This window comes from Montipora foliosa, chromosome 7, assembly GCF_036669935.1.
Source record: "Montipora foliosa isolate CH-2021 chromosome 7, ASM3666993v2, whole genome shotgun sequence".
Classification (NCBI taxonomy): Eukaryota; Metazoa; Cnidaria; class Anthozoa; order Scleractinia; family Acroporidae; genus Montipora; species Montipora foliosa.
In genome coordinates this window covers 43,077,405-43,101,533 of record NC_090875.1, presented here as the reverse complement: position 1 = coordinate 43,101,533, position 24,129 = coordinate 43,077,405, and the positions used below count along the sequence as shown (strand labels likewise).

The 24,129-nt window shown below is 39.3% G+C and overlaps 2 protein-coding genes and 1 long non-coding RNA gene across 4 annotated transcripts in view; 1 reads left to right on the top strand and 2 right to left on the bottom strand.

Moving 5' to 3' along the window:
• Positions 1-2,795, bottom strand: part of LOC138011045 (uncharacterized) — a 3,503-nt gene extending 708 nt beyond the window's left edge. Inside the window, exons 1-4 of the mRNA XM_068858056.1 lie at positions 2,657-2,795; positions 2,295-2,547; positions 833-913; positions 509-553 (exon numbers count right to left, since the gene is read on the bottom strand). Of these exons, the coding sequence (XP_068714157.1) occupies positions 509-553; positions 833-835 (48 nt within the window). The 5' untranslated portion in view covers positions 836-913; positions 2,295-2,547; positions 2,657-2,795. The remainder of the gene's footprint in view (positions 1-508; positions 554-832; positions 914-2,294; positions 2,548-2,656) is intronic.
• LOC138009560 (uncharacterized) overlaps positions 1-24,129 on the top strand; it is a 441,051-nt gene that overhangs the window by 206,084 nt on the left and 210,838 nt on the right. The gene's annotated exons all lie outside the window — the stretch shown is intronic.
• LOC138011044 (uncharacterized) lies at positions 11,932-16,199 on the bottom strand. The gene is made up of 2 exons (XM_068858055.1): positions 14,501-16,199; positions 11,932-14,034 (listed from the first exon to the last, which is right to left on the bottom strand). Exon 1 carries the CDS (start codon positions 15,777-15,779, stop codon positions 14,976-14,978), a length of 804 nt encoding a protein of 267 aa, XP_068714156.1. The 5' UTR covers positions 15,780-16,199; the 3' UTR covers positions 11,932-14,034; positions 14,501-14,975.

Sequence of the window (24,129 nt, the reverse complement as noted above, 5' to 3'; positions counted from 1 at the left end):
AAAGTACAGCCTTTATTAAATGACCTTGCTTATAATGACAGATTTGCCAGATAATTATCCCAACATCATGCAACGTACAAGGATTCAGACCTACTTCAATAATGTGTTTGGTGTCTATGCTGACTGATAATGGAGAGGGTATATAAGAACTTTGACATCTTTGATTGTAATCAAGGTTGTGTAGAAAAGAAAGAGCTAAGCAGGCCAATTAACATAATAATATAACACTCAGCAGGCAGTTTTGTTGGATTATCACCTCAGTAATGTAGCATTTTCAATCAAATGTAAGCTATACCTGTCAGGTTGTTAAATTTACTAAGAGGATGGCAAGGAGAGATTTGATAGGCCAATCATTTGAGCTGCATAAAGTTGCTTTTTTCGTGAAAATCTTTAACATTTTAAAGTGAGTATAACAGACTTAATACTTTTTAATTTTTTTTCTTAATTCTAGTTATAATATTATATATTTTCTGCCATAAAATGCTAAAAACAGTATTCCAGTGCATACCTCAGAATTATCAGGAGAAAGCATTTTTCCACGATTTTCTTTGGGCTGTTTAACAGAAGGATGTAGTGGATTAGTTCATTTTTCTACATATATCAAAAGAGAGAATCTTTCATATCAACGCTGTATTACTTAAGTGCAGAAATACCTCTCCGTTACTTATGTTGCAGTAATAATGTTAACATTTTACTTAATAAGGTACCTCCCTTTATTACAGTGCGACTACTTCAAGGGAAGTCACCCAATTCTTTGAAAATTTACCAACAGCATCTCATTATTAAAATTAACATAAATTAATGGTTGCAAAAGTTTCTTGCCGTAGCTTACCATAGATGGAAGTTTGGGTCGAGGTGTGAATTCTACCTCGCTGCTGGAGCTGGACTCTGATGGGGATGGCGATACTGCAAACTAGCAAAATGAAAACCAGTCAATAGCATGTCAAAGCAATCATGCTACCTACTGCTAACTGATAACTTTAAAAAAAGGTTTGAAATAGTTGTTAGTTATTCCAAAACAAACAAATTTATTCAGCTGTTAGGTATACAGCCAAACTTCAAAACGAATTACAGTCAGTCATTGGACAAGTCATTTAAACCTTGCAATGTCTTATTAAATACCAACCAACCAACCCTAAAATTCACAGCATTCCACCCTAATGATATGAGTGAAGGAAATATCTACCACCAGGTATATATGCATTTGATATCTTTTCCTTGGTTTTCTGGAACCTCCGTTGCTCACTGAAGAAGCTTTTAATATGCTGAGCAATACCATCAGAGAAGAAGCCAGCCTCAGGCAGTGAACATTCATCAGAGATCTTCTTAGCAAACTGTTCAAGCTCAGCTTTTCTCTCTGGTGTGTTAAATTTAGGAAACTTGTGTTTCCAGTTCTCACTTGCTAGCACTCCCACTTGTTTACGTCTGTATATATTTACACAAAATGTAAAGGAGTTGAAGATGCAAGAGACATTTGACCAGTACTGTATAAAATGAAATAAGACTGTTCTAAATTATCTTTAAAAAATTCCTCAAGGAACATTTGCTGCTAATTCAGTGATTCATGTGTTTTATTGGGATGTTAATACCAAATTGTTTCCAATAGAAACTGGCTGTCGTCCCTTACAACAGTGTAGTTTTAATGGCAAAACTTGAGCACAGGACTTCCCTTGTTGCACAGTCAACCGCTAAACATAGCTGGTTAAAATGATTTCAATCTAGTTTGTTATTTTAATTTCCTTTCTTCTGATTTATGGTAATGAATTGTAATGAATAAAAAAAATTGGTTGAAATTACTTAAACCTGAATTTCATGTACCTACAGGATAATTATATAATAACACTGCAGTATATAGGTAACCCCTGAAACAAAAATAGCATGAACTTGAACAAAAAGTTCAGTCGTCCCAGGCAGCTAAGGAGGGGAGAGAAGTAATGGGATACATGTACCAATCAGTAAACCACATTTCTATCCCCAGGCATGTGATACTAATACAAGTGTATCTTAAAAATACAAAATCAATTATACAAATACCTAAAATTATAATTGAAATACAGAATTCATAACACCCGTATTTTTGGTAAATAGGATTACCGAAAACCTTGATAAAAAACACCCAACAAAACCCCTGGCCTGGCCTAACAGCTAGAAGTCAAACTGTATGAGCTTACATGCCAGGCCATCGAAACTAAAACTTGGCAAAAACGGCCACGGTTGGATTACAAAAATAACTTATCTAACATTTCCACTTGCCAATAAATCAAGGTAATCTGAGAACAAAACAACACACTCACTTTGAAAGGTGTAAACGCTTGAGCTCTGGCGAAAATGTGGCCATGTCGCCCATCGAAGGCTTAGCACTGCTTGGCGATAGCGTAGTCAGAACGTTCCTTCTCTTTCCTCGTGGAGATGGCGGAATCAGCTTTTCAAACTCTTGTTTGAATCGCAAGGCTTTCCCGTAATTTAACCCCAGCTTCACGAAGATTGGGGAGTCGGCATCTCTTTGTAAGAGATCGGCAATGGCTAAAGGACAGTTTACTTCTTCTTCTGTCATCAAATAATGGATGATAAAGTGAAATTAACAACTCATTCAACCTTCAAAACGATCGCAGAATGGTATACATCTTTCGAGAAGACTTAAATAAGCTTTAATTACCTTCAAATGCTTTGGCGATGCCTTGGTCGAAGAGCTGTGATAACTTTTGATTTATCTTCCACGTTTATTTCCTCGTTCATCTTTGCACAAGAACTCCTGTCGATACGCGTCAACAGCCCACAAACAACTTCTAGAAAATGGCGCCTATTTTTTAAGAGGGAATGTCCAATAAAATCGAGCAAAAGGTGGCACATGATGAAAAGTCAAAATTCTTCATATTTCATACAAAGATAGCCTATTATACTGTAAGAAACGTGGTGGGATTTTTTTCTTGAAAGATTTATTTTAATTCCCGACAAGGACGAAATTCTGTTCGGCCCCCGCGATCAGAGAAAACGCCGCCATTTTAGCGTAAGATGCTAAATTCAAATCAATCCCCACTTTCAGTTCGCATCGCTTTTAACCTCACATTTGTGCTCAGAAACTAATTAAATACGTGTCAACGAGTAATTCGAGCCTAAACATTCACTTCTGTGTCGAAACAGAAATTCAGGGAAAGCCGTGAAAAATTAGCAAAATTTCGCGTGGTCGAAATTCCCGGCTCGGTGCATTTTTTCAGAAGGAAATATCCATTCCCGGTAAAATAGCAAATCGCCCGAAATTTTTAGATTTAGTTAGTAGAAACGTTGGTCTTAATCCGGATATACAAATTAGTGCCGGGATTTTTATCACCGCAAAGTATCAACACTCTCAAAATCGGCAAAATCGATCTGTCCACACGCGTAAACAACAAAACACTTGCACAGCAGGAAACGTTTGAACAGTTGTCGCTGAAAATGTCGCATAAGCACAAAGTTGCAGCATACCTCGATGATAGTTCCCTGCGATGAGATTTCTTTTTGTCTTGTATTGGGTAAGCGATACCGGAGAGAAGTGGAAATTTCAGAATATGATGAGGTTAATAAACAGCCAACTGTTCTGGGTAGGATCGTAACAACTTCCGGTGCATTACTGAAATAACGACATCACTTTCTTGGTTTTCTTCTTTTAATCCAAAAGTAATAGCATCAGGGATAAAATATTACCGAAATGTTGTTAAAACGTCGTGTGAATTAATGAGAGAAAATTTCATTCTAAAGTATATACAGTGGAAACGAGGCGGGTGGTCAAGGAAATTTCAAATTTGGCTTTGATTGACAGGACTAGCTTTCATTGACAGCCGCATAAAAAAGCTTGTCCAGAGCGCTTCTGCTGTTACGTTTCTTGAAGCGACTGCCAGAACAGCTATTGCTGCCCTTTCGTCATGGAAAGTAAATGTTCTTTCTTTAAGTTAGTTGGAGGTGTTTGCGATTATGACAAGCGATATCCCAGTGGTGATACCGTGCCCCTATCATCGTTTGACAGAGGTGTTGGCGAATATGTAAGGAGTGTTGGAATAAGTGATATTTCCTCCGAGATTGAACTTATTCTCGCTCGTGCTTCCACGTTTTCCTTTCCAAGTAAAATTTCTGCATGGACAGTCTGTCCAGCGCATCGCTCTAGCTTGGGAATTGGTTGGCGAAGGGGAGCAAATCGATCTCGTGTCCATCTGGGCTTGCTAAGGGGTTCTGCTAAGCATACCAACAAAAGGAAGGCTGATCGTGGTTTTGGCAAGAAGGAGTCCAAGGAAATTCTCCGTTACACAGGGGTCTTTGTTCCCGCAGGATCTGGTATGTAATCAATTATGTTACTCCGAAGTTAAGCTGTGCGTGTGAGTACAATCGGAATCAGAAGTTGCAAATCTAACATATATTTTCACTCATCCGGATTGTAATTGGCAAATTCATTGCTATGACTAGAGCTGTCACTGAGTGGTTAAGAGATGCTCTGGGGTCGATCAACAGGAGATGACTTCTGAGGCAGAGTTTGCAATGTTATGGAACCATTTTGTGCACTGTTGGAAATCTGACAAACGTTCTCATAGTGAATGTAAAAATTTACAAAACAGATCTACATAGGATCGTGCGTGCCTCACTGAATAATTATATCTGTTATATGTCGTCTTATCTGTAGGTATTTGTAGAGATTGCAGAGAGAGGCTTGCAGCTAGCTTACTTGGTGAGACTAGCATAGCAACCCCTTCAAGCGTAACAAAAGAAAGTCTCACCCACAGTTTTGCAGAAATGTCTTTGGTAAGTCTGTACTTTTGGTCAAGAGATCCTAATTTTGTGAGTTTCCTGCGCATACGTTGGCCATGTCTTGGGAAAGTGTGTGTGGCTTTTGGTGGCTTAACTAAAAGACATTGAAGGATTTTATTTTTTAATTGGAATGACTGGGGCCAAGGGAATGGTGACGTGTGTAAGGCCAAAGACCAAAAAAATTCAATTAAGGAGGCTCCCTAGAGTTTTATGGCTGCGCGCAAGCTGGGCACTGGTATGGCGCGTAAATCCTGAATCGCGTTTGTTCTTACAATCTTTATGACGGCAGCGTGACCAAATCTGTAAAATTAACTGCTAATTTTCTCGCATTCCCTTGGGTAAAATTTGTTTTAAATTGGCTCAGTTCTAACCACATACAGTTCTTATCAACTACCCTACATTTGTTAAAATCTGTCTGAATACAGTAAAGGAAAAGACAGATTACAGAATATTGGCAAAAGCGTCTCAGCGACCTTGACTTTTTACCGCTTCAAAATGTCAGGCAATATCATTTCCATAATGTGGCAAAGAACAAGAAAATTCGCCGAAGAAAACTATAAATATTAAGGAATTTAAACGAAAAATAGGAGTATATCTGCCTGTCATTAGATGTGATGTTGCCATGACAACGTTCATGACACTCTTTTAATCCTTAAACAGTAAGAGAACTGCAGGTACATGTTTGTGAGGGTTCAACTGTGGCAGATCGTTGCAGGTTGTTTGCATTGAGTGATTGCAAAGATCCTGCTTTTTATGATGACTGCAAACACAGTCATGACGACTGTTGCGATCGCTGCGAGTTGTTAGCATCAACAATGGATGCTGAAATAGACAACACCCAAGCAATTTATCAGATGACGATTGTGAAGAAATGCGTTTCTTAGTAAAACAGGCAAAAGCTCAAATAGTATCGTGGAAGGCACATATTTTACGCTCAATCCACCAAAATTCAGCAAGGATTAACTTCCTGGAATCACTAAACGAATCCTCTGTCCTTGTCATCCAGGACTGGGCCAGGAAGTATTTGCCACGGAAGTACCGCGAGAGCCAGACAGACTAGTTTGCAAAACGAGGAATTCCTTGGCATATCAGTGTTGCGTTTACGAGAGTAGATGGCGAAATACAGATGCTGACATTCTGCCATATTTTTAATGCCTGCAGTCAGAATAGCAATGCCGTTCTCGCAGTAATGGCAGACATGATCCAGCAGCTGAAATCCATCATGCCAAGCTTGACAACCGTCTACTATCGGCAAGACAATGCCGGCTGCTATCACTGCAGGCACGTCATTATTAGCTCAAGCAAATTAGGCCAAAAGAGGCTTGACTTTTCAGATCCACAGGGAGGAAAGGGTGCGTGTGACCGCAAGGCAGCGACCATCAAGTCTCACTTGACCTCGACGTACTAGGTTCACTGTTGCACAACAGTCATATCTTATCAAAAAGTTCAAACTCGGAGAGATGACAGGGCAAAAAACTGATCCGGCATCAGTGGCTCGATCTATGATGCATGCAAAGATATCAATGGTACCGGGATGTTCCAGTGACGACTTCCTGACAACCAATCAAATAGGAGGATTCTTTTCACGTCTTGCGTCAAAGAAAACTCTTGACGAAGAAGCTGAAATCGAGGTGATGGAGACTGCTAGATATGAGGCTGACATTGATACCATGATATCCCAAGTGGTTGACGATCTCACACCAAGGCACCCGATTGTGTTTGACTCTTTCAACCTTTGCGAACTGTCCTCTACAGGGAAACTGAACACCCTTTCAATCCCACTCCTAAGAGAGATGTGTTGTCACTTTGGTATCGCTGTTGACGACATCAAGGTTAGGCGCCGGAAACCGTACATCGAAAAATTAAAAACGCTCAGTGATAAGTGTACTTGTAAGCAGCTATGATTAAAGTAGTATGTATTGGATTAAGTAAATTATATCCGAACCAGAATTCCACATTTTCTTTTCAAAGTTCAGGTCAAGTTTTCGTTTCTTTGCTGCCCGTGATTCTGAATTATTTCACAATGCAATGTATGATAAGGAATTTCAAGATAACATTTGCTAATTGTTTTCACAATACGCAGTTCTGTATACGAGTTTAAAAAACGGGACATTGGACTTTTATACTTGCGATTTGGTGGGGTTTAAAATCCTTAAAATTGCCAAAAACCGTAACATCGCCTGGATTAATGGGGTAGCATTTTGTTCTGCGCAGTCTTATGACTGCTCTCTTTGAACGTTTTATGTTGCGCGTGCAATATAGTTAGTGGCACTTTTTGACACCTTTTTCCCCAAACTTCCCGTTGGCCGTTCTCGTCCTCGTTATTGCATCTCAGTTTGTCACGGTTCTTTACGCGCTGACGATTTTATTATTTTTCAAAGTTGAACTTAATCGAATATCTAGTACGTGCGCAGCGTTTTACTGAAGGGACCCGATATGCTACTTTCGTGTATTCAGAACTCACTTATCTCGCGAAACAGTTAGGAATACAGTTTAAAATAGTAGGGCTCAATTTTTTGTCGAGCCTCAATTTTTTTGAGAGCCTGACTGGGGTTTATTACGTCCAAATCGTTGCGTGACATCCTTAAGGTTTTTAATAAATTCTGATTTCAACCTTAACAGGTTGAAATCAGAATTTATTTTACCACAACGACAACGTAAAGTTTGTTTCCTTCATTTCGCACATAATTTATTTTTTAGGCTTGATGCTTCCAAATAAATATGAAAAACAAGCGCAGGATTACTGTGAAATTGATAATGATAAGTCGCTCTTCATTCCTCACTTTAATTAAATATACACGCAAATATGTTTTGTACATGTTAGTTCAAGTGCAAAAAGCCCTTTAAATCTTGCAATCGCATTCATAATACGCCAGTAATTAAGAAACGAAAGATATCATGAGCAACTGAAAAGAAGTGGCAGAAGTCACGGCTTGACTTCCGTGACACCATTTACACAAGTTGACGGATTGATGCTGTGACTTTGCCGATTTTGAGGGTGTTGATAGTCGGCGCTGATAAAAAGCCCGGCGCTAATTTTTATATCCGGATTAAGACCAACGTTTCTACTAACTAAATCTAAAAATTTCGGGCGATTTGCTATTTTACCGGGAATGGATATCTCCTTCTGAAAAAATGCACCGAGCCGGGAATTTCGATCACGCAAAATTTTGCTAATTTTTCACGGCTTTCCCTGAATTTCTGTTTCGACACAGAAGTGAATGTTTAGGCTCGAATTACTCGTTGACACGTATTAAAGAAGTTTCTGGGCACAAATGTGAGGTTAAAAGCGATGCGAACTGAAAGTGGGGATTGATTTGAATTTAGCATCTTACGCTAAAATGGCGGCGTTTTCTCTGATCGCGGGGGCCGAACAGAATTTCGTCCTTGTCGGGAATTAAAATAAATCTTTCAAGAAAAAAATCCCACCACGTTTCTTACAGTATGATAGCCTATCTTTGTATGAAATATGAAGAATTTGTTTTTTTCATCATGTGCCAACCTTTTTTATTTTCGCTCGGTTTTAGTGGACATTTCCTCTTAAGTGCGCAAACAAAGCCACCAGCCACGCTGGCTCATGATTGGTCCGTGTTTGAAAGTCGTGAACTGATTGGCTAAGGTTGGCTATGCGTTCCCGCCGAAAAATGGTCCATGCACGGTGATTCTGAGCCCACTGTGTTATTAGGACAGCATATATCCATCACAAAAAGCAACATGGCGGCAAACTATATGGAAAGTAGCGAAAAAAGTCCTCCGATTTGGACAAGAAGTAGCATCACATTGTGCTCCTGCAGTGATAACACATGCCATAATGAAACATTTATATAATACAATGCATAATACAAGTCAACACCACATGTGTCTGATTTTTTTTTACTTCTAGTTTTCTTTTCACTTGTACCATATAAATGCACCTCTAATACCCTTGTAGCAATAGCTTCATATCAAATAATTGCAGCCGGTTAGCAGCTGTTTCAAATCCAAGATTTGGGAAATAATGTCCTCATACATAACTCATGGGAATTAGTTTTTAACTTTCCCAATCTTTTTTAAAAACAGTAACTTTGACCTTTTCCAGAACTAAAAATTCCCACTTTTGTTGCCCAAACGTTTTGCTTAGTAAGAGAGCTATGTCTCAATTCTCTCTTAGATTTGGGTAAATCCGGTATTTTCCAAAACCGTTTTCCCAATATTTTCCCATTTCTGAAAAAATTATGTCCCAAATACAAATAAATATGGGAAAAAGTTGAATGGTATTAAGATTTCCCAACATTTTCCCAAAATAGCAATTTTTGCTTTTTTTCATCACAAAAAATTCCCAATTTTTTGTCCAATATTTTCCCAGAGAAGGAAAATCATGTTCCATTTATTTCCCAGAATTGGGTAAAATCCCATATTTTTCCCAAAGTTGAGTTCTGAAAAGATAATTTATTTTTTTTCCCAAAAAAATCCCTAATTGTGAAGTAAAAGGTGGTATAAGGTTCCAAATTTTTCCCAAATTTGGGAAAATTTACAGAAATTTCCCAATTTGGGAATCCAAAATTTTTCCTGTGGCAGATGAATAATAAAGTACCTGCTATTTCAGAAATGATGGAATTACCTGGTGATAAATTTTGACTTTGCATAAACAAGAGTTGGGCGATTGTGATCTTTGTTTTGACTTCGCTCATTTCATTGTCAAACTTTAAAACACTTGACAGAAAAAGAAACTTACAAAAACCCGATATCTTGCCATCATTTGACACAGATGCTTCACTGTTTGGCGAGTAAACATGCCGCGGTAACTTAATCACGGCGCCCGCTGAATTCCGGCCATGTCACTTTCGATTTTGCAATTTACTTGAACGTAGCAAAAATCTCCCAAAATGTTTGTCGCTGATCGTAACTTTTTATATTCTATATTCACGGTTCAAAATTAATGTTGTTTTCATGTCGTAAATATTTTATTCTCGATCGACCGTCCGGGAAACTTCCTTCTGCTCTTTCTGAAAACTGTGTATCAATAGTTATTTGCTTTTTCATCAATATTTGTTTTGCCTAAAGCAAGCTAACAAAATCTGTACCTTGCTGAGTTCGCATTTGTTAGCGTTAATAGTATTTTCGGTCAGATGTTTCTGTTTTTTACGAGGGGTTTATTGTTTTGGTCTCCCATCCTAACAGTAACCCCGCGAAACAGGGCTTAATTTCAGTGAAGTTTATTATTACAAAGCTGTCAGGTGTTCAGAGGGCACACTTGTGGTGAAAAGAAGTTGTGAGGAACTTGAAAACTATCAACATGCCAGCCCAGAAGCCAATGTTTCTCGCCTCCCTTTTATTTGTTATTCTTCAGAGACTGGAACGCTGTATTTCAATACCACACAATTCAGTGCCTTCTGATTTTCTGTAGCACGTACCACAGGCAACCCAGTGTATGCTTCACAGAAGCATCTCGTTGTTTTACGTTTTGGAAAGTAACCAAAACCCTCAATTTGGCTAACCCTAGGCTTAAGGTTGGTTTTTAGGCCTAGGGTTAGCCAAATTGAAGGTTTTGGGTTACTTTCAAAAAGGTAAAACAATGACCTGCAACGAGTGACCTGTGGAATGTGACCTGTGTTTTAGACCCGCCGAGCTAATTTGCATGATAATAGCAAATCCAACATGGCGGCCATCGTAAAGGTCTATTAATACTTGTGCAAAGAGCCTCTGGATAAAAATCAAAGCTCACTGAGCTTGAAAATTTTGCCAGTCAGGTGTTAAGCAAACACACTTTCAAAATCAGAAAAAAAAAAGGAAGTGATCATAGTAGCACTCAAGTGAGTGGGTTTTTTGTGAGGAGATACGTGAAGCGAAGGCTACTCGATTGATTAACAGAATGGCTGGCTGACAGCCAAACTGGATAAAAGACTGACTGATTGACACTAAGTGGGGGGGGGGGGGGGCGCAATTTCTTGTTTAATTGACTTAATGGCTGTCTGGCTTGCTGACGTCCTGTGACTGGCTAAATGAGTGTTTGGTTAGACGACAAGCTTAACCGCTGACTGACTGACTGACTGACTGACTGACTGACTGACTGACTGACTGGCTTTTTTCGCCCACTAAATTAATTGTTGGTCTATTTGACGCTCCTCGTGACGGCTGTTCGCAACTTTGTAACAACACCGAAGGAAGTTACAACTGTTGCTGCTCAAATGGCTTCTTCTTGCAAAAAGACAACAAAACTTGCGTTGGTACGTTTCGGTGAATTAAACAAGTCTTTTTGGATTATCGTGCTCCTTTAGTGAAAGGCTTTTGGATCCACAGGTAGCCACTCCGATCACTGGTGATTTTAGTGGTGGCTTTCGACTTTTTTATTTGATCTGTATAGCTATGGCTTTTAATACCCGTTGAACGAAGCACTGATCGCCGGAGGGAGGGACGTAACTGGTTCACCGTGGGGCTTTCAGTGTTACCAGCTCTTCATAGCACAGGAAGCTATGCCGTGTAACTGGGTTTTCCCTTATTTTCCACATTCCAGACCACAGCGTCATTTTGGACAGCTCCAAGCCGACAACGCTCTCATCTGGATTGGGAGCGTTCGTGGCGATGCCGGGTATCACTGTGTTTATTATTCTTGGAACTGTGATGTGTTTAACTCACCGCGGCAAAATGAGTGCGCAGGCTTGACCCACGCGGGAATCACTTCCACGCCCGAGGTACCATTAAAATCGGTGTTCGAAGTAGAGCACGCGCACTCATTTTGCCGCGGTGTCGGCCATGTACGCTTCAAACGAAGAGTACGACCGCGAGGAGCTCGTGTGGCAGAGGTATGCAATTATCACGACTTTAAATACGTTTGGCTTAAAGCATGACAAGTAAAAAATTCATGACCTTTTCCTTGGAATTTGCTGTCATCATAAAAAGTATTCAGTCAATACAATGTCAGACTAATGTGCACATTAATGCTTCAAATGTGAAATAGGGGTACACTTTTGTAAATTCCGGCTATAATTCCGAGGCCACTTAAAAGCTTAGTTGTGGAAAAAACTTACCCTTGCAATCTACAATAAGTACTTTTGAAGGGGTTATCCCCCTCCCCAGCAAACAAGAAAAAAGCAAAGCAAAAAATGAAATGACGGTCATATTGGCATGCCAAGCAAATCCTTTATTGTTGTAGCATACTTCATTTTGACTACTTAACTTTTCCAGACTTTGTTTGTGGCTTAACTTAATACTGTTTGTTTTTATGTTTACACCAGGACGAAATGAAATCACTGTTTTCATGGACGGAGTAGCAATTGACAAACACATGCAAAGCTTTCGAAACCAGACCTACGTCGTCTTTTTTTGGATAGCACCGAAGATATCGAAAAGGAAACCCTTTTAAAATCGGTGCCTATACCTACAAACTGTAGATATACACAGCTAATACATCTAATCCCCGACTTCAACACTGTTTCCTTTGCAGAGTGCTTAATGCCTCGTTTACAAAGCTTTTTTGTAACATTTTCCCCAAAATAAACATTAATCTACAGATCTTCACAAACGCATTTTGTATGTGCGTTTGGAAGACACATTTTAACACATTTTGTAAAACTGAGCATATTTCTGATTTCTAATAAAGTTATATGATAAGCAAATGGAGAGTGAGTTGTCGTATCCAACGTTAGATGGTTTCCTTACTTACTTGACTCATAAAGGCGCTGTTACACTCGGCAATTTTTCGAGCAACTTGTCGGTCAATTTTGTTTTGACGAGAGATCTCTCATTGCAAAGCTACTGGCTTGGCAGTTTTTACACTGGGCAACGTTTCTTGCAATTTGTCTCCCTTTCGATGATCTCATGACGTTAAAGGAACATTACACTGACTGATGAGGCAATCCGTTGCGACACAAGTTGTAGGGCAGATTTCACAGCACGCGTTGGAGTATGTGTTAATTCGGTAAACCAATGCGCAAGGTAGCAATGGATTCTACTTTCCCCGAAGGGTTCTGCAATTTGTCGCACCTTGTTTTTGGCAGTTGTAAAGTGTGCAACTTGCAACGTGTCTCGCTATGGCGTTTCGAGAGCAGTTGCATGAAAAATCGCAAAATGCAACAGAGCCTTATATTAAATTAGGGTTTCAGTTTTAAACGTAATTAAGCATTCGATTGCGTTACATGACCCAGATATCCAAATACCATCAGTTTGACCCTTGCGACGGAAATGGTCTAAATTAAAGGCCATAGTATAGGCTGCCTCTAGCCTTTCGTTCCCTTGAGGCTCAAACCAACACGTGCAACCAACTGCACTATTTGGAAGAATTGAATCTACCCCAACTTTTTCACTTAACATCAAATGTTATGTTACCAAATGAAACACCAATCATTTCTTAACAAGGTGCACTCATTAATGTGACGTAAAAGATTACCATGGCTACGAAAAAGCCTTTTAAAAAAATGCCCTATATTTTGTCTTCAAAAGCTCGAAAAAACGAACTTGGTGACCTCCATTTTTTATTGCTGTAAAGTGGTTAGCAGGCTACGATAAAACTTGCAGAGGTATAAAAAATTCTCAGGAGCGGATTTAGAGCCACCTTAAGATTTTCCAGTTGTGAAGGTGGCTATGAATCTACTCCAGAGAATTTTTTCAAACTTTGCAGCGGATTTGTTAGTTCCCCAACTATTATTCCAGAAGTTAAACTACTTTCGAATGCAAACACATTCTTTCACTTTGCTTAAAAACATCACCGATAACTCGAGGAGGGTAAACCCTATAAAGAACTTGGAAATTTATTTAAAAAAGAAAAAAGGCTTCTTTATTGCTAATGATCTCACTCATTTGTTATGCAGAAGAATAGGACAAAAATTTCACCCGTCGTTTCCCTTCTTTATGATCTTTGAATGTTGCAAACGTGTCTCTTTTCCTTATCACGGTAAAAGCGTCATGTTAAGGTCCATCACCGAAAGTGACAACAAAAACAGTTTCAAACAACTAAAACATGATTTTTAGCAACTCAGCTATAGCACTATGATTTTGATCGCCATTGGAGCAACACTGACTTTTAAAGTTATATGAGAAACGAAGTATCAAAATAACGGGTGAAACTAGCATTTTACTATAAATCTAAGCTTTCTGTCACAATTTCACTTACAATAATCTCAGTCTGTTGGTTTAGTTAACGCAGTAAACCTCTACTAAACCTTTGGAGCTTGTTCTACTGGCATAACCATGACTTTTAACCCACTGTACTTTCTTTTACAAGCTCGGCAATAACTGAAGCGTCAGGCTCTGCCAGGTAGTCTTCTAGCATCTTCAACATCGATTCTTGAAAATTGAAAAAAAGTAAAAACAGCTCTAAATATAGCTGGTACTTTCGAGCATACACAATGCGCCGATGCGAATGGCTACGTGCAGGATGATGCTGTCTTCGAATTCCCTACAAAAGATGACGTTCAGAGACCTATGGGAGAACAGAAACACCAAAAGAGACATCACAAGGTGATTAAATGAGCCATCTTCACCAGTTACCAAAAAGCGAGAAAAGGCTGAACGAAAACAGTTTGTCCACCAATGCAAAGTGTATCGTTTATGCTTCTGTGCATGCGTGATAGGCATGTGGGAATTACATTTTTGACAAAAGCGTGTTAGAGGAAACTTTGAATTGTTTACACTACGAAGCTAGCATCTCGTTATCATGCCATCTTAGTCCTATTTGCAGTGTGATTCCTATCGTCAGTTTTCCAATTTGAAAGTATTCTTGTTTTCTGCATTAAACTCGAACTTCACTTACCATTTTTTTGGAAATTCCAGCGTGACATCATCACCAACCAGCACAAATGGCGCCCAGTGCTTTATAGCCCAATACTTCTTTGACTCTCGCAGAGATTTCATTGCCAGTTGAAGAGCTGCACTTGTGCGTTTTCCATCTACCAGGTGCTGGTAGAAGCTCCTCATGAACAGCAACGTTACCTGGTCATCAATTGCCCAGAGTGACACGAAAACAGACCGAGCTCCAGCACACAGGAAAGCCCTTGCAATTCCCACCACTCCCTCAGACTTCACTTCTCCCTGGCCACTGTGACAACAGCTCAGAACAACTAGTCTTGCTCGAAGAGAAATTCTCTGAACATCCGACATTTTCAAAATGAAGTCTTCCTCTGTGGGGATTGGCGATTTCCGTTCGGTATTTGGGGCTAAAGCAATTTCTCCCGTTTTTTGGCATCCATGTGCTGCAATGTGAACTAACGCAACTGATTTCATACATTTCAGCACCTCAGATTTCCAGTCAGTGGTGTTGTCTGCAGAAGTTGTCCAATCATTTCTACTTCTTGTTTTGCGTACGGTAGCTGTTTCAAAATGGGCTCCCCTTTATTGTTAGTAACTTCCTTCAACCACGGATCACCTACAAGCAGTGCTCCAGTCTTACTGTGGAAGTCTTCAGGTGCACCAACGATCACATTAAAAGCGGTCAACGAGGGAACGGTGCGGATCCTGATAGATTCACTCAATGCAGAATATGGAGCCAAGCAAAATGGTCCATCGGGAACAACGATTAACTCATTTCCTTGGAGCAAGTCTGCAATTGGCCCGAGTAAGACATCATACAACGGTTGTAAAGAGTTAACAGAGTATGAAGATGGTAGAACTGATTTCTCACTGATAACTTTTTCGCTGCAAGACAGGTCACTGCGTAGTGGATCCAAAGAACGATTCTCGCATCTGACACCATCCCTTACGCCGACCTCTTTCAAAATAGTTTCCATAAAAAAATCAGCACTTCCATGAGCGATTTCGTTTTGTCGAAAGCTGATCTTGCTGTCTTTTCTTAGCACCCAAAACGTGATCTTGTTCTCGTCAAGTGCCACAAAAACGGCCTGTGAAGGTAAAAGCTCTAATGCAGCTGTAAGAGTTTGATTCGGAGCAAGTGCAGAAAAGGACTGAGAGTCAATGCCGTATTGATCTTTCAAAATATCAATCAGAGCCTGTGCTCGACCTTTCTCAGCAGCATACAAAGCTTCTTCAATCTCTCCATTCTTCAAAAGTGTCCTCCACAGAGCAGTGTATGACATGTGATGACAATCACGAAAACTTATTTTCCATTCATCTTCTGACTTCAGACTATGCCTTGTTTCATCAAAATGTTTTATACTTAAACGATAACAACTAAGTGCATTACTCAAGGAACCCAACAATTCATAATCACGACCTTGCGAATACCACGCGATTCCCTCTCCTAGACAAACTCCAATTTCCCTGAAAATGCTAAGACTGTGTTCATGGTACTCCTTGCCTTCCTTAAAATAACCTAGATTGCAATAGGCATATCCCAGATTTCCATAGGCTAATCCCTCCTCAGCCCTATCTCCTACTTCTTTAGCAATACTAAGATGTTTTTCGTAGTAGTCAACGGCTTGTTTAAAATTACCTAGATTGCGATAGGCATTTCCCAGATTTCCATAGGTTGATCCCTCCCCAGCCCTATCCCCTACTTCTTTAGCAATACTAAGACCTTTTTCGCAGTACTCAATGGCTTGTTTAAAATTACCTAGATTGCGATAGGCATTTCCCAGATTTCCATAGGCTGATCCTTCCCCAGCTCTATCCCCTACTTCTTTAGCAATACTAAGATGTTTTTCGCAGTACTCAATGGCTTGTTTAAAATTACCTAGATTGTGATAGGCAATTCCCAGATTTCCATAGGCTGATCCCTCCCCAGCCCTATCCCCTACTTCTTTAGCAATACTAAGATCTTTTTCGTAGTACCCAATGGCTTGTTTAAAGTTACCAAGAGAAAGATAGGCATTTCCCAGATTTCCATAGGCTGATCCCTCCTGAACCCTATCCCCCACTTCTTTAGCAATACTAAGACATTTTTGGTAGTACTCAATGGCTTGTTTAAAATTACCAAGATTGCGATAGGCATTTCCCAGATTTCCATAGGCTGATCCTTCCCCAGCCCTATGCCCTACTTCTTTTGCAATACTAAGATGTTTTTCGCAGTACTCAATGGCTTGTTTGAAATTACCTAGACTGCGATAGGCATCTCCCAGATTTCCATAGGCTGATGCCTCCCCAGCCCTATCCCCTACTTCTTTAGCAATACTAAGATGTTTTTCGTAGTACTCAATGGCTTGTTTAAAATTACCTACCCTAAGATAGGCAATTCCGAGACTTCCATAGGCTGATGCCTCCCCAGCCCTATCCCCTATTTCTTTTGCAATACTAAGATGTTTTTCGCAGTACTCAATGGCTTGTTTAAAACTACCTACGCTAAGATAGGCAATTCCCAGATTTCCATAGGCTGATCCTTCCCCAGCCCTATCCCCTACTTCTTTTGCAATACTAAGATGTTTTTTGCAGTACTCAATGGCTTGTTTAAAATTACCTAGCCTAAAATAGGCAATGCCCAGGTTCCCATAGACTGCTCCCTCGTCAGCCCTGCAGCCTATTTCTATGAAAATATGTAATGCTTGTGCATAATTTTTTATGGCCTGTTGATAATCAGGTAGGTTGAGGTAAGCACCGCCGAGATGAAAATGAGCCCTTCCTTCACGATACCTGTCTTCTACACTTATCGCAATGGCAAGCTCTAGCATTCGCTGCTCTACAGCTTGTAACTTTCCATCTACCATTCTTCAATAACTAAAAGACAATTAAAACTTTTTCGATGAGATGATCCAATGTCAAATCAAGGATAAAGCTGGAAGGAAAGAAAGGTAAAGACGCTTGATGTTTAATCTGCTTTTTAAAGTAATAAAAGGTTATGGAATATCATGTATTCTGTGTTGTGTCATTCTCTCGTAACGGTGAAATCGACGGTACTGAAAATTGTCGATTGCTGTTCATTACGTATCTTACCACTCAGTCCTACTTTTAAAGTTTTTAAACCACTGTAATTTCCGTATTAAAGCCGACGAACAAACGTATCCATAACCGTGCTCCACTATAACAAAAAGCAAAAAGCACGCTTCCAATAATTCGAACGTGGCATAGGCAACTCGAGTTTAGCCTCAGAGTCTCTTAAGTTAGACTGTGTACTGCGGGTATAAAATAAATTCTGGAGGTACGCTGGGGAGAGACCTTTGGTCATTTTAAACATCAATATGGCTTTAGTCTATTGCCGGCGTGTAATATTAGATGATCCCAATTAACCAGATTCAAAAGGAAAACGGCACTTTGTGTCATAATTGGACCTGGTAATTGCCCTGGCAGCTCTAGTTTGAAGATTTTGCAGCTCATCACTTCAAGTTCAGTTGCAATTGCCCCAAACGGAGCTACAATAATCAAAGTGGGGTAAGATGAACGCTTGATAGATTTGGAGGGCAGTGCCTTGTTCTGAGATGAATGGTCTTATACGTTTAAGGGCGCCTATAGCTGTAGATATCCTTGTACTAACTTCACCTATATGTTTAGACCGTGCGAGGTGGTGTCATTGTCGAGGTTGAGCCAACCTTCGCTTTCAAGATCATGTAAGGGATGACCTGCAGTATTACCGTATCCAAGTGAAGGGGTTAAAACACGCATGGGTACCGGAAGCCGGGTTACAGCCGAACTGTGCCCTTCGACACCACACTACATTGTTTTTTTTTTCTTATTTCTGAAGGCTCATTTTAAGAGGTGGAAAGATGTTTCTATAAGCAACAATCTTTTTAAAGACTTGACTGGAAGTTTTAACTTCCTGTAAGATCTAACATGGACGAATTTGCAATTAGGTTATTTGAGGGTAACAGAGATTAATTTACGCAAGATAAATAAAACTTACTTCTGCTTTAGTTTCTATCAATAACGTAATTGGCTTTCGTTTGAACAGCTTCAATGGTTGAGTAAGGTTGACTGTAGAAATGGGCGTATTAATGAAACCACAGAGCAATGAATAGTGAAAGAGGGAAAATTCCCTTTTCCAGGATGCAATTACAACAGGCCAATATCTACATGTTTGAATCATGGATGACTGCAGTTTACCAATAACTCCGAATCACACCTTCCTTTTTTTATTAAGTCATGCAACCACTGAGTAATACAGTTCTGCTTTACTTGCTTAATCATCAAACAAAAAAATTGAAATAACTCATATCGAGTTCTGCGGTTGCAAAATTCAGCATCGCGTTGCCAATGAAAACCGAGTGAGCTAGAATGCTGCGACAATAGTGAACTAACGCTTTGGAAAGAACAAGAGCTTTAAATATTCCTTCTGAAAAATTGCTTCTTGAATCTTTACACATTCATGCCACCTTGTTTTGCATTTGACTTACCAATTGCTGTATGACAAAACGCGTTTCATTTAATCAGACAGGTCTAAACGTCACTCATCACTAAAAACACAGACAATCACAACTTTAGCAAAGGAAAACTTAAGGGAGAGGACTCGTCATAAAATGTCCTATTCATTTATGTGATCACAGTTGACTGGGTGCTTACAATAATTTATAAATGCACGCCAAGGATCAGCGGTTCATTGAGCAAGTTAGAGAATTTATTTATCAGCTATTCGAGCTTTAAAATTACAAACTGTAAAACATAAGTCCATCACATGTAGAATTGCATTGCGTTTGCGTAAGAACATGATACTTTATGTTCGAAGCCTCTTTGACGGGGAAGGGGAGGGAACATTGAGGTCTATTAGAGACTGCAAACCCCCTCCCCCCTCCCCTAAAAAAATCACCTAAAATCGCTTCTACAAACTGAATATCTGAACAATACATTGTTGAAATAATACATTGTTAACACAATCATGATGTGGACTTAACTTATTCATGTTATTGTCAGGTATTTGTGGATGCTTTGGTTGTGAATAACGCATATCGTCAAGTTTGTGTCTTCGGATTAAAAATTCCCCACCCCCCACCCCAAAATAACGTCGTCCCTAAGTGGATAGTAATACATCGCAACAGAGGACTTCAGGTAGTTGAAAAGAGCGGAAAGAAAGATTTTGCTACCAAATGCATGAGTGGTATCGATAAGGCGGGATAGCTGTGAACTGTCACGAGAAAAGAATAGCGGCAATTAAATATTCATGTATCGATGGAGTTTTCTAATCGAAGAAGTTGAAAAAACAAGAAAGTCTGAGATAATTTCATTTTGAGTCGTTTTTATATCGTGGTATCGTTTTAGACTAAATATGCCGGAAAGGCACACATTTCGTGTAACCCTAGAATAACGGTTGTGACCAGAATAAACATTTTTATAGATCTGCAAAAATCGGGTTTCTTCATCTAAACCTCAATTAAAAGATGGCTTATTGGCCGCCCTAACACCTAACAAAATCGGGAAAAACTCTGGAATCAAGCAGGATGACAAGTTAGGAACTTCCTGCCTTTGGGCCATAACGCTTGACTGGTAAGGCAAAATTGCCAGATACGAAAACTTAAAAGTAAATTAAGTCTGAGACATAATTATAAAAACTAAAGACGTTTCCACGAAACAGGACTTAAGCTAATTTTCAAGTGCTACTATGACCAAAAAATCAATTCTCCTTTTTCTATGGATTTCAAAACTATGTTAACTAAACACTTTAAGTGACCCAAGTTTTAAGCCTTGATTTCAAAAAGACACAAGTTTATTTTAACTAGAATTTTCCTATTTAATGGTCCGGCATTACTAACTGGCTTTGAAATATTTGAGAGAGCTGGATCGAGGAGAAAATAACATCAAAGGCACATTACTTTAAGAATGCAATGCGTGTGTACGAAGCTTAATTAATATGCATAACGGGAGTTATGGGCTTTCAGACTTTTAAAATGGTGTTTTGCCTGTAAAATGAACTGGATTTTAAGCAACAGTTTCCCTAGATCCAACCCCCTGCGGTCCCATCGGTCAGTTTGGAACGTGAGAAATGGCGGACTGTGAAATCCAAAATTTACACTCAAAGTAAACAGCCTTTGGATAAATATCCATGCTCAAAATTTTGCCAGTGAGGTGTTAAGCAAACACACTGAAAATTTGAAGAAAAAAGGAAATGATTTTTTTATCATAGTAGCACTTTAACTGTAGAGCCCCTGAAACTTTTGTTCAATTCAAACATGCGTTGCGGTTGTTTTGTAAAGCCTGCAGGCCTAGGACATTGTTTATCCGTCCTGAATTTTAGTCACAGTCGTTGATGAACCGGTGTATTCAAAGCACTCAGCGCTAGTTTCAATGATCATTAGGACGAACTTGAAAATTACTGACCTTTTGTTTCTGAGTCACTCAGAAAGACACAGCATAGTAATTAGAGCGCGACCAAAGAACGAAATGTGCACTCTGGTAAGAGAAAAGGAAAGAAAAGAGAAACACGTACGAATAACGAAATGGAAATACTCTTTTTTCTTGGAATGATCCGTGCCTCACAAATTACTTTCTTTGCCTCAATGTACTAGAAACATAAACTTAGTTTCCGTTCCTTTGTCACAGTGTGGAACTAATCTAAATGATCTGGCATGAATTAAACTTTTAAAAAAACGTAACAAGCTGTAATGGTGCCAAAAGCAAAACGCACGCATATTTTATCTTTAAATGGAGTTCTAAGATATAGTGACACGACTTTTTTTGATAAGCTTAGCAAACAGAAGAGCTGTATCTTTTCAGCCAACCTGATCTCAATTAACAATCTGACCATAAATGCATTGTTTCAAAGTAGCGATGTGCGGATAGAATTGATTGTTCCTGAACAATTCTATAATCTATGGAGAATTTAACTTACCTTTTGCAAATAATTTAAAATACTGCGTTTAAACAATACAGAGATTACAGCAGGAAGAGAAGACAGCAATTTAGAAGAATCGTGTTTTCTTGGCGAAGGCGCGGAAAGTGATTTGTTCAATTGCAGTTTTCAATATATAGCGGAAATCGTTCTATTATCAGCTCTGTGATATCACGTTGTTTTGACTCCTGCATTATCAAAAATAAACGGAAAATGAAATTTCGCCCAGTAAAGATGAAAGAAAAAAAGTCTCCGGCTTTAAGAATACTCGACAACTTAGATATGAGCCTTACTGCCGGTAAACATGTACAGGGTAATCGAAGTGTGGAAAACCAAGCACTCGAAAACGAAGAACATAGCACGAAGCACCCAAAAGGTCGGAATCGAACTAAGCACCCTAAGTCGAAAACGAAGCCGAATTGCAACTCGAAAACGAAGTACTAAAAACTCGAAAACGAAGCATCCCAAGTAGAAAACGAAGCAGCTTTGACCATGGACAAAGACCAAATTTGTTACTGTTGATCAGAATAAAAATCACTTTTTACTAAATATCGTTTTTCTGCTGTTTCTTACTATATCCTTGAGTTGAGAAAGTTGGGTACGCAGCAAAAAACCACAATGGTCTTTAAATCCTTAAATGGTCTTAGACCCGACTATAGCGGAAATCGTTCTATTATCAGCTCTGTGATATCACGTTGTTTTGATTCCTGCATTATCACAAATAAACGGAAAATGAAATTACGTCCGGTTAAGATAAAAGAAAAAAGTCTCCGGATTTAAGAATACCCGACGATTTAGATATGAGCCTTACTGCCGGTAAACATGTACAGGGAAAGTATGGAAAACCATGCACTCGAAAACGAGGAACATAGCACGAAGCACCGAAAGGTCGAAATCAAACTATGCACCCTAAGTCGAAAACGAAGCCGAATCCCAACTCGAAAACGAAGCACTCAAAGCTCGAAAACGAAGCACCCTATTTGCCAGTAGAAGATCGCTTTGACCACAGGCCAAAACCAAATTTGTTATTGCTGATCAGAATAAAAATCATCTTTTTACTAAAGATCGTTTCTCTGCTGTTTCTTACTATATCCTTGAGTTAAGAAAGTTGGGTACGCAGCAAAAACCCACTATGCTCTCTAAATCCTTAAATGGTCTTGAACCCGATTATTTAATAGATGTATTTATCAATTGATCTGACGTTACTAATTATTCACTGAGGGACTCCGTGAACAAACCTGCTGTTCCGGCGATGCCATTTTTTTAGGAAAACAGTTTAAGCTATAGCGGTTCGGTGCTTTGGAACAGCTCACCTTCTGAACTGTGGCAGGTAAAAATCACTGAATAACGTTAATATAAATACACATACATTCATGGAGAAAAAATATAAAAAGAATCTTTGGAACATGTGCGCAATCTTAAAATAGATTTCAAATAATTGTTATGGGGGTACAGGGATTCGCTCTCTCACCTCATATTCTCCTGGTCCTACCGACCCCTTCCATATGTAACCTTTTTGTTCTTGTTTTTGTTAAAGTTATACTTTAACAAAGTTATGTTTGTAACCGGAATTCACGCTGGTCGCCACTTAAATACATAAATACTTGATTTACCCTCGGTTTGACTGAGGTTGATTAGACCTCTAGCAATTAGATATGCTAATTTGTCGAGAAGTAAATAACAACAATAAAAAAAAGGATGAATCATAAGGGCTATTTACAAGATGAAGAACGTATTACAAGATATGACTAACTAACTAGAATCTAATATAACGTACAGCTTCAGTTATAAACCCCTATTTGTCAGTAATAGGGTGCTGTCAATCCCGTACCCTGAGTCCTCGGGTGTTTTGGTCAGCGGGTGAGCGCCCCATTTTCTCAGAAAACGTGGGGTTTTGGTCTTATTGCGCATGCTTGAGTTTAAAGGAAACCGCTGGAAATAAATGATTAACTCAAAATGGACGGTTGAAATTGTTCAAAAAACAAAAACTTTAGGGCCTGTTCACATGGAGGTGGGGGACCCCAGGTAGGTGAGGTACCCCGCCTACCCGTAGTCAAAAAAAGCTAGCCTTCATATGCAATATAATTATTTATAGCCCCGGGGCGCTGGGGTGAGGTTTCCAAATGCTTCGGCGGGATGATCAAACTAAAGATAAATCACCTAGGCTCACCTCTCATGTGAACACAATAAAAAAAAGATAGAAATTGTATGGTTAGACTGGTTACCCCAGTGAGGTGGGGTACCTCACTTACCCAGCCTCCTCCACCTCCATGTGAACAGGCCCTTAGTCGCGTACCATAAAAAAAACTGATGAAATGTTCATTGGCTTGCTGTAAGATGAAACTTCTGACCGTGGGCGATAACTGTAGTTGGTCATTTTCAGCGTCGGACCCAGTTGTTCGAAAGCCGATTAACTTAATCCAGGATCTGCGTAAACTTTTGTTTGATTCATGTTTTTTCGGTGAAAGTTTCTTTTACTTATTTTTGTATTTCAAGATTGACTTCTTCGAATGCAAAGTTTTGCCGAAGATCAGTATTTGCCGAATATCAGCATTTGACAGTAGAGAAGGAAACTCCTTGGTTAATTTATAATCTGGGATTAGCGTTAAATTAATCGGCTCTTGAACAACCGGGCCTCAGTGTTTTCCCTCTGTAGAGGTATTAACCCAAGGTTGGAAACTCCGATGTAGCAGTCAAAAAGATAAGTTGCTGTAAATTCCACCAGAAAGCTCAAATCGACT